This window comes from Daktulosphaira vitifoliae, unplaced genomic scaffold, assembly GCF_025091365.1.
Source record: "Daktulosphaira vitifoliae isolate Bord-2020 unplaced genomic scaffold, ASM2509136v1 Scaffold_5, whole genome shotgun sequence".
Taxonomy (NCBI): Eukaryota; Metazoa; Arthropoda; class Insecta; order Hemiptera; family Phylloxeridae; genus Daktulosphaira; species Daktulosphaira vitifoliae.
Genome location: NW_026099576.1, coordinates 25814821 through 25829779, shown reverse-complemented (window position 1 = coordinate 25829779; position 14959 = coordinate 25814821). Strand labels below are relative to the sequence as shown.

Here is a 14959-nt window from a genome sequence, read left to right as displayed (position 1 = left end):
CATGAAAAATAAGACTATTAGGAATTTTATTGAGTAATTTTGAAAACTTTCATAGGAAAACTTATTAAACGGACATATCAAAAATTGTGGTTTTTATCATAATTGCTTCTTACTATAATATAAATTATTTTAAGACTTCCATCAAATTAATATTCTTCCCAAAAAAATAAACCCATGTAAGTTTATCTCACAATATTGAATTAATAAATCACTTTAAAGATGGAAACAATGGTAATCAGTTTCAATGTACTCCAAGAAAATATATGTGTTTTTTGTATATGAGATATTCGAGTACGTCAAGAACATTACACATGAAAATATTGGCCAGATCAACTAAACTTTACAGTGGGCAAAGAAAATGTCAAATTCAATCCTCTTGTTAAAAAAAATTAAATAATCCTGCCACCTTTAGATATTAAACTAGGACTTTTTTAATATTTTGTTAAAGCTTTAAATAAAAATGAAAATTTATTTACTTATTTGAAAGCTGTATTTCCAAATTTGTCTGATGCAAAATTAAAAAAATGAATATATTAATAGAATATAGAACGCTTCTATGAATAAAATAAATTTATCCGTTTAATTTCAAACGACAAAATGTTCAGTGCTACCAATTAAGGATGAGCAGTGAGGCCAAGGTGAAATTTTTTTTTCGTAATTCAAAATTTCATTTTGAAGGAAACAACCTTAAGTTATTTAAAAAATCGAAATTTTGTTTTGAAAAGTAATATTGTGAGTAATTTTTCAAAATTTTTTTCTGTATTTTACAAAGTTAAAGCATCGAATTAAAAAACTCTGATATTAGGAAATTTGTTTTATTTTTTCAAACGCGCATAACTTCTTCATTTTTTTATCAATATTACAAAATAATATATCATTTTCTTTGTTATGTATTAGAGTATAACGTCTATTGAATATATTGTTGATACATTTATTTTTTGTTGGTGTATTTTACGTAAAACTCTGAATTTTTTCTGACATTTTGAAAAAAATGATTAAAAGTCAGTGGTAAATTCGTACATAGCAAACGAGAAAAATGTCAGATAAAAAATTGTTAAAGATAAAAGTTATAGATAATTTAATATTGTTTAATTTTATGTAAAAAAAAATGAAAATCGGTTGAATGCAACTAAAGATATTTAGAATATAATGAAAACACTTTTTTGGGGCATAAGAAAATCGCTAATGTCACAATAACTCAAATACTATTCTACTTTTTGTATTTTGGACTTCATTTTCGTACTCAGTGGACGATTTTACTTAAAAAATGACTATCATAAGTCATAGGTCAGAACATTTTTTTTATTTTTAAACTAGTGTTATCAGTTATGGTTAAAAAAACACGAGGTGTTGTAATAATTTATACATTTAACGAAATATAAACTTAATTGAAATTATTTATTAACTTAAAATTGAATTCCAGCTATGTTTCGGTAATCATATCTGATAGATGTGACAACTCACTTAGGTGGTGGTGACCCTTGTTAGTCTTTGTGCAAGTGGCAAACCATGTTGTTGTTGTAGACCGACAAGAAGCACACTTGCAATGCATTCATCTAATTTTTTACCATTTTTGGTCAAAATACTTAAATTTTAAAATAATAAATTCATAACTAATACTTAATATTCTACTTAACTATAGTGGGTAGGTATAAAAACTTACCCTAATGAACTAGATTTATTAATCTATTAAAAAGTATTAAGTCTGCATAAGTAAGGATTTTCTTTATATTTGACTTTTTAAATTTTTAATGGGGATTCTGTCTAAAATTTACATTGATAATGTCAAAAAAACTAGATTATTTATTTTTGATAAGTTATAACTAAAATATTAATTATTAATTATTACTTTTCTTTAAAATATCTTCAACATAGAATTTTTAAATTAATAAAATAATGTTGAGTTTTTATATAATCAATTGAAATTATCAAAAACTCTAAAGCAAGTAATACTCTAGTAACATTTTTAAAGTTAAATTTCTTCAGACTTATTTACATTTATATCATTTTCAAACGTTCCCAAGTGTTGAATAGGAGCAAATGATACTACATTTTGAGTTGATAGATATGATGATTCGCATTTGTCAGAAGTAATATCGCTATTGTTTTCTAAATCCTCTAACATCTTTTTCGTAAGACTTATAATAATATCTGCATCAATGTGTTCAATATCTTTTAAACGTAAAAATTCAATGACTAAATTATCCATTGCTCTATCGACTTCGTTTGAAGGGTAATCCGGCAACTCCTTTTTAAAAATGCAACATTATTATTGTATCAATCAAAATACATATTGATTTAAAACAAAATTTGAAGTATATTGATATTAATCAACATAGTGATCCAGTAATATTATTTTAGTGAATTTAAGATAAGTGTTAAAAATGTATTTTTCTTATGTTAGTATAGTACAAAGCCAAAAAGGTCACATTATGTTATGTCATTTTACTCAATACAGCCTTTTGTATAAATGTATAAGATTTAGTTGTTATTCGTTGGCTATCAAGTTAAGCGACCAAATGAGGTTGTACATCTCTTATATTATATGTTCTGATATATTATATTATATACTATTATATTACGAACAATTTCCAAATATTTTATTACATAAACTATTTTATTCAACAGGTTATGTGCTCAGTACCCAATATTTAGGATTTTTTTTTCCGTAATATAATGAATAGTGAAATTTAAAGTGCATTCGCGTAGTAAGTGCTTTGATCATGTTAAATTTTGTTTAAATTACGTTAACAACACACTTTAAGTCAATATTGTTAAAGAAATTGTTAATGAGGTATCAATACGTTTTTAAATTATTTAGAATAAAAAGACAATTGTTTTTTAGAACGATCTAACTTACTGCTTCGGAGTTATACAAACATTCTTCTATTTCAGCAGCATAGTCTACTAAAAAGGGAGGAAAATTTAAATCTCTTGCCAATGCTAATCCATAGTGACTGATAGGTGTTACTTCAGGCTTTAATTTGTATGTATATTCAAGCCCACTAGCCGAATCTGATGATAATAATGCTTCCATACAAAAGCTAAAATAATAATGTATTGTTTGATATTAGTCATTATTATAAATAAAGGATTTTTTTTATCAACTCTAAAACAAAAATAAAGCAGGCTGAGTCAAATAATAGGTATAGTACAATTATATTACAATTCCAATTACCAAGTACTCTATAACAAAACAAAATGTGAATACTATATATAATAATATAGATCTATGTACTAACATTGACCTTGTTAAAAAATAATAAAAAAATTGACAGTTTTTATTACTTTTCAACATTGCAGTAAATATTATTTAACTTTGTTAGAAGAACGCTGTGAGTGGCTACATAAATAATAGCACGCGATTGCATCAATTGTTCACAGATGGCCCAAGCTAAACTAGATCCTTCTTCTGACGTTGTACCTCGACATAATTCGTCAATAATTACTAGGCTGTGATTTGTAATTGCTTGAAAAAAACTATTTATTTCCTTTATCTAAACCATAACACTTATTTATACAAACAGATTATTAGTTTTAAAGGAAACAAGCCTACTTCTAGAACCCAAGTAGAAGCGTTTGTTTCAATACTATCACTAAAAGTTAGTCTTGTGAGCAATCTATCACAAATCCGAAATTGAGCTTTTGTAGCCGGAACATAGCAACCAATCTTAATCAAAAATATATTTATGAAAAATATTTTATAAATTTTTTTGACATAAATTATCATTTTACTAACTTGAGCCATTATTTGTAATAAAGCTATTTGTCGAATATAAATACTTTTTCCGCCCATATTCGGTCCAGTTATTATTATCAAATTTTTGTCTGATGATCCAAACTAATTATAATTATTAATTGCGACATGATTATTTTATTTATTTATTACTTATTATTATTAAATCAATAGCGAACTATGGGGAAGGGTATGGAGATCATATTCCTACAATACAAATAATGTAACAGGATGCAAAGCTGAGATGGTATTAATTTTATTGTTTTTTTTTAATTGAAAAATTTTCCCTCGTTTTCTGTAAATGGAGGAAATCTCCAAAAAAATTACAATTTTTAAAATTGGTAAATTTTGACATTTTTTTTGTTTTTAAAACTGCCATAACATTTTCAAAAATGAACTAGTCAAACTAATTTTTTTTTATATAGACACCTTATGTTTTTTTCTTTTATTCGATATAATTTTGTTGAAACCCTGTCTATTTTCATCCCCCTCGCAAGCGGGGATTTATAATAGCAACTTTTTCACAAAAATCAATTTTTTCAATTAAAAACTTTAACTATAAATTTAAAAAAAATTTTCCCAACGACCTAGCTTCTATGTGCAAATGGCTGTCGAAGTTGAACAAATTTATTAAATATATATAATTTTGTAAATAGGAAATTATGTTGCTTTTGGAATAATCCACTAATCTTAAAATTAAAAACTAAAAGATACATATCGAAACGTTTTTTATAGTAGTGATTGTAATATATATATATCATTTATAATCATCCCAACTATGCCGTGACCCCACTGTGCTATCGTTTTGTTTTTTGGAGGAAATAGAGAATACTTTATTTTTTATACCTCTAAGATAAAATCCTAGTTACGCTACTATTGCGATTAGTATTCATAATAATATTTTGTTGTATTAGTTTTTAAATGAATATTTTATGTTATTAAAATAATCTTGAACAAATACATACGACATCATTTCCTACTGCTTCGCAAACTAACTGTAATATAGGATGTTTGCTATTAACAACATCAATGTTTTGTCCAAACGTTGGTCTACACAATCCAGATCGTTTACTGAATTTCACAAATGATAAAATTAAATCCAAATCTGCAATACTATTGCATAAATCATAAACACGTCCAATGTATTTTCTTAATTCTTGTAACATTTCATACAAAATTCTAATAAAAAAATAACCAAATGATTTATCTTAAGCACAAATCATATATACTTTATGAATTTCATGATTTTTTAGTACTCATTAGTTAGCGCTTCTATTTCATTCAGCGTTTGATTTATGCGATAGTTAAGCTCTAGTAATTCTGTGGTTGTAAATTTAATGAAGGTTTTAGTTTTTTCTACCTTTTAAAACAATTAAGTTTAATTATAAATGACGGTTTAACGAATATTAGTCCAATTATTTAAATTTATATTAATGAAATCCATTTATTGAAAATATGAAACTTTACATTTTTACATATACTCGGGGGTTTATTAACATCAAATCGTCCGGCGTTTTTTAAATATAAGTGAACGTGGAATCCTCTATTTGCAGAATTATTCATAATTAAACCATCGGTCATAAATAGTTCACCCAATTCATATACATTATCTAAAATTAAAACAAGTTAGTGTAATCAAGTTCTTTTCTTTTAGGTGTATACATTTTAAAAGGAATAATTATAAACTATATACATACCTTGAAACTGACTTATTAACTTAGAATATGTTGTTCGGTAAAGATCTAATTGGATATTTAGGTTAGATCTAATGGCAAAACATCTTTGAAATTGCGATTGAGAATATCCTCTAGATCTAATAGATTCATTGTTTATAGTGATTTCAATAATTTCGAGCATTTTTGAATATTCTTTGTTAGATAATACCTAAATGTATTAATTTGATTGTTGATTAGATATTTTTATGTTTTATGACTTATTAAATGACACAAACCTTATGTATCTCTAATAAAATTTCAGATTGGAACGGTTTCAACATATTGACAAGCGTAGGCAATGCGTCCAAAGCAGATTTTAATAATAATGTGTAATTTCCTTGTAATTTTGACATACTCAAGCTGTCTTTGGGTACTTTGGTACATAACCAATATAATTTTTCTACGTCAGAGAACTTTTCAACTGTTTTCTAAAATTAACGTTTTATATTACACCGACAATTACTTTCAAAACCTAAAGTTATTTTAATATATTAAAATGATTTATATTAGTAACTTTACTGTTAATAAATTTAAATCGCCTTCTTCAACCTCTCTAATTTCTTCAACGGCCATTTGACGTTTAAATATAAATTGAATATCACTTGAAGGTTGTAAAATAGAAGCCCTAAGTCTACGCTTACCACCGAAAGTACTACAATAGTTTAATACATCATATAAGGTATTTTTTGAACTTCTTGTCAAATTATTTATCACTAATTCAAGTCTCAATGCTGAATTTGCATCTATTTAAAAACAACAATAGAAATTATTATTATTATGATTATATGATTGAACAAGCAATTATGGGATTTAGTGCATAATACAAAATCTGTACTAATATTTGAAAGTCTATTTTAGGACATTACTTTCAATTTTACTCCTGATATACAGGGTTATTGAATAGTTACTCTAATAATAACCTCTAAGATTTTAACACCTAATTTTATCATTACTCATTCCAAAAATGTAACTTCAATATAGTGTTATCCGCTAAAAGAACAATTGAATTACTCTTAAAATAAATACAATAAATTTTTTTTTTTTTAGTTAAATATAGTTCTTAAATTTTCAAATATTTAATCGAATTATTCCTTATAACTTGTAGGGGTGTCGATGTAATTTTTTGAACGACAACGTACATATTTACCTAGCCTTAATTATAAGAAATGATCAAATTAAGAAAGTGGGGTGGATCGATAACAATTTTGGACCAGTACTTCAAAAGTTATGACGATTTTAAAATAAAAACTGGGGGAGAGACGCGGGTTTAATATTTATATCATTAGACATTCTTCGGTGCAGTCCATTTTCTATCTACATGTAAAAATATTAATAAATAATCGATAATCGAGCCAAAAAATAATAATCGTACAGACCTACTAAAAAGGCAATATTTGTTTATATATATATATATAACGAAATGATGGGATTAAAAGCTATAAGTCTTGATATTTAGATCTATATTTATACTGTATATTTAATACCAATAAACATTGATTTTTCAACTCCAACATATTCTAGTTGTAAAGTGTTTGATGAAAAAATTGTATTGTGTTGAAATTCAATATATTTAAACAAAGCCGCCGCAGCAGCCAACGCATAATATCTATATCAAAAATAAATTGACGTGAAAAATATTTCTCTAGAACAATGTCAATTCAAAACATTCGTACTTAGTTAAGGTTTGCTCTAAAACTGACAAACACTCCGATAAAACCGCATTCTTTAAATATACTTTTCCTTGATTACTACAGAAATGTTTTCTTAATGCTGTTACCATAGTACTCGAAGGAAATTGATCTTTTATCAAATTATACATAACAGTTCCTTGAGTCATTTCCATAAATGTATCTGGTACAACAATCTATAACAATGTTATTTTAGGAGAAGAAAAAAGAAACGTTATGTAACAAAATGTGCATAAAAACCTATAATTTAATTGTTTAAACATCAGATAAAAAGAAAAATAAGTAACGTTGTATCTTAACCCTTTTGCCAGTACGTTATTTTTCAATGACAAATTTTGGAGTGATAATAATAATTATCAAAAGTCAATATAATTCCCGCTCAGACCCTTATATGAATTTTACTTGTGTAAAATAGTTGCATTATATTGTATAATAATGTTGTATTATAATATAATTTCTTTTAAAGATGAATAAATCATAATACATTAAATTTATACATGACTTACGGTACCGGTAATTGCAGTACTACCACAGAATAGATTAAACCAGAATGGACACTGATAAAAAAATTACATGTATTCTTATGGGAGTACGGTAATTTTGAGCTTATGTCGCTCAGTGTTACCACAAAAACAATAAAATAAATAATTGTATGCATATAATTCATTGTACTGTACAATAATTGTACATCGGCGGTTGATTTGAACTCTAAATGTATTATTTACATGCTAATTATTTTAGAAAATTTGCATAGTAAATTTTTTGGATTTATTTTATTATTATTTCTAAACATATAACACCATTTTAAAACTTTCAATTTATGTTTTCATTATGTGTAATTAGTTTGTTTAATATATTTTTTATTTTATGTATATTTAATAAAGACTTATTTAGGAAAAAAAAATTATTCAATATCCACATAATATTAAATTTATTTAAAACATATATTACAATAATTTACAAATATCATATACATAAATAAATAATTTATAGATGAGTTAAAATAGACAATTTCCTATTTTTAATTTTTTTCTTAGACATTAAATTTTTATTTAAAAATTTTATAGCTGTAAATATTCTAAATCTTGTAAACAAATTAATTAAATACAATTTATCAAAACATTTACAAGGGTGGTTAAAAGGTACATTACAAAAATAATTTTTTAATTCGGCTCCAACTCCATCTACAATAGCAAGTGTGGAAAAGTTATTAATAAAAATATTTTCTAATTCATTAATACCAATATTTACCATATATTTTTCATATTTACCAATAAACCATGTTTATAAACATTGTGTTTACAAACAAACCATTAATAATGGTGTTGAACAATGTGACCGTATATAAAGAAAAAAGGGAATACATTTTTTTTTCTTAAGTGGCTACACTGAGCGACATAAGCTTGTTATCAGCAAAAACTAAGAGTGTCACTTCTGGTTTTATCTATTCTGTGGTACTACTACGTCGATAGCAGTGACCACATTTATTCGCTCTCCGACCATTCATAATCTGTCTAATAGTTAAAGGATTATGATTTCAATCAGTTATAGAACGTAAACAAATGGCTATTTGATAAATATCTGTAGTCTTATCTCCTTATCATCTCTACTCGTATTTTTTATCATAAACATTACTGATAATTTATCACTGTAAATACAGTATTTAAGAATGTGACCACCTCTAAGAACAATTTTTTTTCACACGGTAAAATAAGTAAACCATAATATAACTAAAAGTTAAATGCTGTGATAAAATTTATACAAATTATTCTTGTCAAGATTACTGAAATATAGGACGTAAGAAATATTCGAGTCTTATTTTTATTATTTATGCGCACCTATTTTCTATATGTAAAATAGATCTTAACTTATTTTTTTAATGGAATTTTGAGATAATTTAGTGTAATTTGATAGATTTAATAATATAATCTATTGAATATTATGAATTTATACTTGGCAACACTACTCCGATTGTATAAGCATATTATAAGTCAAACAATAAATAAATATAGTTTAAAAAAACTGAAAAAACACGCTTTTAAAGTATATGGAACTAAAAAGTTAAAAATAATTTTTAAAATAAGTTTAAAACAATAATGAACGAAAAATACTAGTATTATAGTGAAAAAAAGCGTAGGGCACTCAATATACGAAAAATATGGTACAAAGCCCCACGCTTTTTTTCACAATAATGCTAGTATTCGTTCATTATTGTTTAAGCTTATATTAAAAATTATTTTTAATTTTTTAGTTTAATTTGCTTTAAAAGAGTGTTTTTCAGTTTTTTTAAACTGTGTTTATTTTTCACTTTTTAGTTTTTTATGACATCGCTGTCACAATCACGGAGAGTTTATTGTAAATTATGACTATCAATAGATATAATTTCTGTATTGCCATTTAGTGTATTTATAAACTCACCACAATGTGTCTTATGACTATTGATAATAAAGGCTATAGACCTGCGAATATAAAAAACCAATTTGCTACCTGTATTTTGTGATCTTTTATGTATTATACATGTATATTAACTCAAAAAAATTTGAATCTTTTTGAAAATCTTTAAATGTTTATATCTAATAATAAACAAAAAAACAACCCAGCACAGGGGGGTCGCGGCACAGTGGTGACGTGGCATAGATGGATCAAGTATAATGATATCTGACAGTGATTAAAATCACTATAAAAAAAAAACGCTTCGATGCAAATCTTTAGATACTGTTTAATTTAAAAAAATTGATGGACTATTCCAAAAGCTACATGATCTGCTAGTTCATTATTAATATCCCAATTAAGATAAAGTATGTAGAATGAAAAAGGGATTATTAAAAAATATTATTTCTCATAAAAAAATAATGTTGATCCATACATTTTTCAAAAAGTTATAGCATAATAAAGTTAAAAATGTAAAATTCAAAATCGAAAATTTTCACACAATAATAGCATTCGGTAGCCATTTTCACCGTGAAGATAAAATAAAGTCCGAAATTTTTTTTTACCATTATAAAGTATATTACATTAGCTTTAATTTAAGATATATATAAAAGTGTCAGACCTTCCGGAACACTTTCAAAAGTTACGTTGAAAAAGTTCTACTTTCTATATGCATTTTTATGTTTTGAATCCCCCCTGTATTTAGGGAAATGGTCCGATTTAAAAAAACAGTATGTCGAATGAAAGATCTATATAAATACTACTTCTCATAAAAAAATTGTAATGATTCATACATTTTTCAAAAAGTTATAGCATAATAAAGTTAAAAATGGAAAATACAAAATCGAAAATTTTCACACAAAAATAGCATTCGGTAGCCATTTTCACCATGAAGATAAGATAAAGTCCGAAATTTTTTTTTTTCATGATAAAGCATATTACATTAGCTTTAATTTAAGATATATATAAAAGTGTCAGACCTTCCGGAACATTTTCAAAATTTAAGTTAAAAAAATTAATTTTTTGTGAAAAAGTTGTCATTTTAAATCCCCCCTTGTGGGCAGGTTAAGGGTTAAATTTATGAAAAAAATATACCAAATGAAAGGTAATGATATTATGCATCTATATAAAAAAGAATTATATTGATATGTTTATTTTTGAAAAAGTTATGGCACTTTTAAGTAAAAAAAATTGAAAAAATTTCGAAAATTAGCGATTTTTAAATTTGTAATTTTTTTGGAGGTTTCCCCCTTTTACGGGGAACGAGGGAATTTTTTTCAATTTTTAAGGGTAATGTCTTCGACTAGATACGATTTGTGATCTTTTGACGTATCATTGAAAGAAATCGGTTCGGTGAGAGCTGAGAAAAAGTGGTAACAGACACAAAAAAAAAAAAAAAAAAAAACACATCTTAGTAAAACCAATACCTTCTCAGCTTCGCATCGAAGCTAAAAATTGTTTATACAGAGTGTTCAGTAAGTCAGGAAACGGGTATCTATTGTTCTCATTATTACAAACAATGAGAGCAATAGAAACCCGTTTCCTGACTTACTGAACACCCTGTATATATATAATATTGATGACAAGCACGCGTGTACGGGTACCCGTAACCAAAATTAATTTATACAGGAATAGTGTAGCCGTCGTGGGGTGAGCGAGGCGTGGGGTGGGGTGAATGCGTTATCGCAGTTTAGTCTCAAGGCCATAGACGACGGAATATGCGATAACGCATGACGTTTCGAGAGTTACATACATACATACAGGTGAAACAAATATAAGCGTGTTAAAAAGGTTTTTACCCTCATCCCCAAACAAAAACTCAGCTACCTAGACGTAGTTGGGTTTTTGCTATGAATAACGTAGCTAACTAGATACGTCATTACCAGAATATCAAGTTTTACTATGATAATATTTATTGTCTATCCACTATTTGATTATAACTGTGTTATCAAGAAAACGTTAATTGGCATTTACACTAGCTAAAAGGTTAAGTAACGACTTAGTAATAGAACTTTTTCTTCAACACAGTACAAATGAAGCAACTATCTAAATACTAACCTCAGCTGGATTTAAAACATTTATCTTTGTAATTGTATTTACATAGTTTTGTGTATCATTTATTTGGCTAAGTGTTATGACTGGCCTTTTAAGATCTATTGATGCCAATCCAACTGTTCCTTGAGAAGAACACCTTCCTTCAGTCAAAACTAAATTTAAACATACGTAATTTTTAGTAATTAAATTTTTCTTAGTAAAAAATTTATATTTTTTACCAATTATTACACTATTATTTATGATATTTTTAGTACTTTCTGACAATTTTGATGTAATGGTAGATGATGTAGGTTTTATACTGGTATTGTTCGGCTTATTTTTGTTTTTCGGACCAGAAAAACTAAAATTAAATTTTATGAATTATATAAACAATAAATTAATTATACATAAATATTTTTTCTTTTGTTAATAAAAGGTTTGCTCTTTTGTTTAAAATTTATTTTAAAAATTCATAATCAATTTATTTTTTTACTTCAATATATAAATTCAACAGTAGTTCAATTTATACTAGCTTATATTATTTTAAATACACAACAGACATTCTCACTAGAAAGGCGTAATAAACACTCTCAATTCTCTCTAGACTGCAACAATGCAATTCATTTTTTTTTAGTATAAAAATTTACAAAAGTATAATGTGAGAATTATTTCAACAGAACTTATTAGATTAGCCTTGATCGATTACTGGGTATAATATTTACTTGGGCACTTGATCAAACGATGTCTGCGGTATTAAAAAATTATGTGGGGTACTATTAGTCACCATATCGACAACTTGTTGATGAATAATATTTTTCGACGTTTCTCGATCATATAATTTTGTGTTAAACAATTTCTCCATATCGCTGTCATTTATAGTTGACTGATGAGATGATGAAGCAATATGAGATCTTAACACAGGCGTTCCTGTGATAACTGCAGGAGTATTTGGTGTTTTATCAATTTTAAAAGCAGAATATATTTGACCGACATAGGATGAAGTGCTAGTATTAGAAAAGTTTGGACGACGATGACTAGGATTTAAATGATCTTTTTTAGGCCATTGAGGAACCTTGTATCGACCCATTCGAACTGCAAACACATAATAATAATGTATTATAAGAAAACAATGAGTAGATTTGTTAAGATTTTTTTATAAAAAAATGTTTATTGTATCTATAGTAATATTTAGATTACTTGAGATAAAGTAATTTTAATATTTAAAGGAATTATGAATTTCAGGCTGGTACTATACATACTACTAATCTTTAGGACTTTTGACCCCCTCTAATCAGTGATACCTTTATATTTTATAATGAGAAGAAAAACATAAATAAATTCTTAATAAATATTTTTATCAATACATCAATTATTTTTCATAAAAACCCCAACACAATGAGGTCGCAGTACATAGGAGACATGGAAAATTTGGAACGAATAAATTCAGATATCATCATAAAAAAACCCTTGGATGCTAATCTATTAAATTTCATAGTTTGTATATTTTTATTATATAATTTCTATAATTTCATTCGAATTTTAAGTGTTTGTTAAATTAATCACATGATTGAAAATAACGTAGTTTTATTTTTAAATTAATGTCATTTTCAAATAGTAGAAAATCATCGGAACAAATATTTTATCAACATTGTAGTACACTTTAAAAGCTATAAATTGATATAAGTCAGAAGTTGTAAGACCTCTGGAACATTTTCAAAAATTGAAATGAAAAAAAAATTGACATGCGTAGATGATCTTTTTCAAACCCTCTTCTACTTATGTTTTTTATTGGAGATTTATAAATATCATACAAAAAGAAAGCTTATTATTTTTAGTATATTCTATTATAATATTATTTTAATCAATACTAAAAAAAAAAGTTCTATCAATTTTAAAATACAGAAAAAATGTAAAGTTGTATAATTTTGAGATATATTTTTTTCTTTTATATGTCGTTTCTTTTTAGTTTATATTTGGTTTATTCAAATATTACGATCAAAGGTTATAAGAATGTAATTTAAAATTGAGACAACTTGATAACACATAAATATAACGTGTCAACCAAGAATGTTAAAATATAAAATCCAATAAGAAATTAAAAATAATAAATATTTAACTCAGGTATAGCTGATTTCTTTACTTTTTATGTCATTCGAAGATAAATTATTTACCTATGAATGGCAAACAGAAAACATATTTGGAATTGCATAAAAATTATTATTCTGTCATTATAATACTAATATCAAATTATAAATTTCATAGAAAAACTTACCAACTTGAAAATCATCGTTTGTAGCTTTCTGACGATTACCTGAGTTGTTGACAATGTTCATTATTAAATAACAGCTGAAATTAATAATTTTTAAAATGATTAAATTTAAAAAACACTTATATTTATTAATTAAGTCACTTTAAAAGTTTTATTTATGTTATTATAATCATTAGAAATAATAATAATATTATATTTATAATATTAATTTTGTTAACGAAAAAAATGTATTTTTACAATGAAAATGAATGTAATCATTGTTTGAAATTGTAGTCGTAAAGGATTAATCATTCTGAAGAGAATTTTTTTTCGATAATTTAAAAAAAGGTAATTTACCAAAATAATGTATAATTGTTATTTTTTTTCTTGACAAATAAGTTTATAATTAATGAAGGAAAAGAGTAACTCTTTGTTATGTTTATTTCAGAAACCCCTTAAGTACAGAAATTTAAACTATCGAGAAATTAATAAAAACTTCTCATTTTCCAAAAGTTTTTTTTTCCTTCTTGGTGGAAGTAAAGGAAGGTTCAACACATAACACTGAATATACTCATATACTCACCAAGATTGAAGGGAAGAGGTAAATTTAAACCCTTACTCTTTGCAGTTATGGTGTTTCTGCAATAAAATACATTTACAACATTAATTTTCTAGTTTTAAGGTAATAATAAATTTAATTAGAGAAAAAATTAACAAAGTAGAATTTTGATGAACTTTTACAAATTAAATTATTACAAGCAGATATTTAAAAGTATCAAAAAAAAATTTTTTATGCAAATTAAAATGTTTTAATTTATTATTACTGTTCTTCATAATCTGAATCGTCCATTCTTTCCTCCTGAGCTGATGTTGGCCAACTCAAAATAATATTATAAAAATTTGAATAATCTGTAGTATATTCCGAGAGCTTTTTCAAGTCATCAATTTTTTTTTTATTTATTGGAACTTTCCCAGTAGAGTAGGTTTTGGTAGTTGGCAGATCAGGAGATCTAGTATCTCATCTACGTGCATATTATTTGTCTTATTACGATTTTCTATAAGTGGTATTAACATTTTAGATTTTGTAGGACATTTAATTTCTTTTTTT

General features: G+C 25.7%; 1 protein-coding gene and 1 long non-coding RNA gene across 3 annotated transcripts in view; one reads left to right on the top strand and one right to left on the bottom strand.

Annotated features, from left to right (window-relative positions):
* Positions 1-1884: 1884 nt before the first annotated feature.
* LOC126908676 (mutS protein homolog 4-like) overlaps positions 1885-14959 on the bottom strand; it is a 25405-nt gene continuing 12330 nt past the window's right edge. Inside the window, exons 4-18 of the mRNA XM_050690960.1 lie at positions 11843-11964; positions 11628-11776; positions 7125-7315; positions 6936-7057; positions 5971-6194; positions 5688-5879; positions 5434-5620; positions 5204-5346; positions 4993-5096; positions 4702-4915; positions 3740-3841; positions 3557-3670; positions 3289-3497; positions 2861-3044; positions 1885-2248 (exon numbers count right to left, since the gene is read on the bottom strand). Coding sequence (XP_050546917.1) covers positions 1973-2248; positions 2861-3044; positions 3289-3497; positions 3557-3670; positions 3740-3841; positions 4702-4915; positions 4993-5096; positions 5204-5346; positions 5434-5620; positions 5688-5879; positions 5971-6194; positions 6936-7057; positions 7125-7315; positions 11628-11776; positions 11843-11964 — 2533 coding nt within the window. The 3' untranslated portion in view covers positions 1885-1972. The remainder of the gene's footprint in view (positions 2249-2860; positions 3045-3288; positions 3498-3556; positions 3671-3739; positions 3842-4701; positions 4916-4992; positions 5097-5203; positions 5347-5433; positions 5621-5687; positions 5880-5970; positions 6195-6935; positions 7058-7124; positions 7316-11627; positions 11777-11842; positions 11965-14959) is intronic.
* Positions 14113-14959, top strand: part of LOC126908681 (uncharacterized) — a 5899-nt gene continuing 5052 nt past the window's right edge. The window contains exons 1-2 of one of the 2 annotated variants that reach the window (XR_007704813.1): positions 14113-14199; positions 14300-14452. This is a non-coding gene — a long non-coding RNA (uncharacterized LOC126908681). The remainder of the gene's footprint in view (positions 14200-14299; positions 14453-14959) is intronic. The other variant, XR_007704814.1, reaches the window with a different exon arrangement.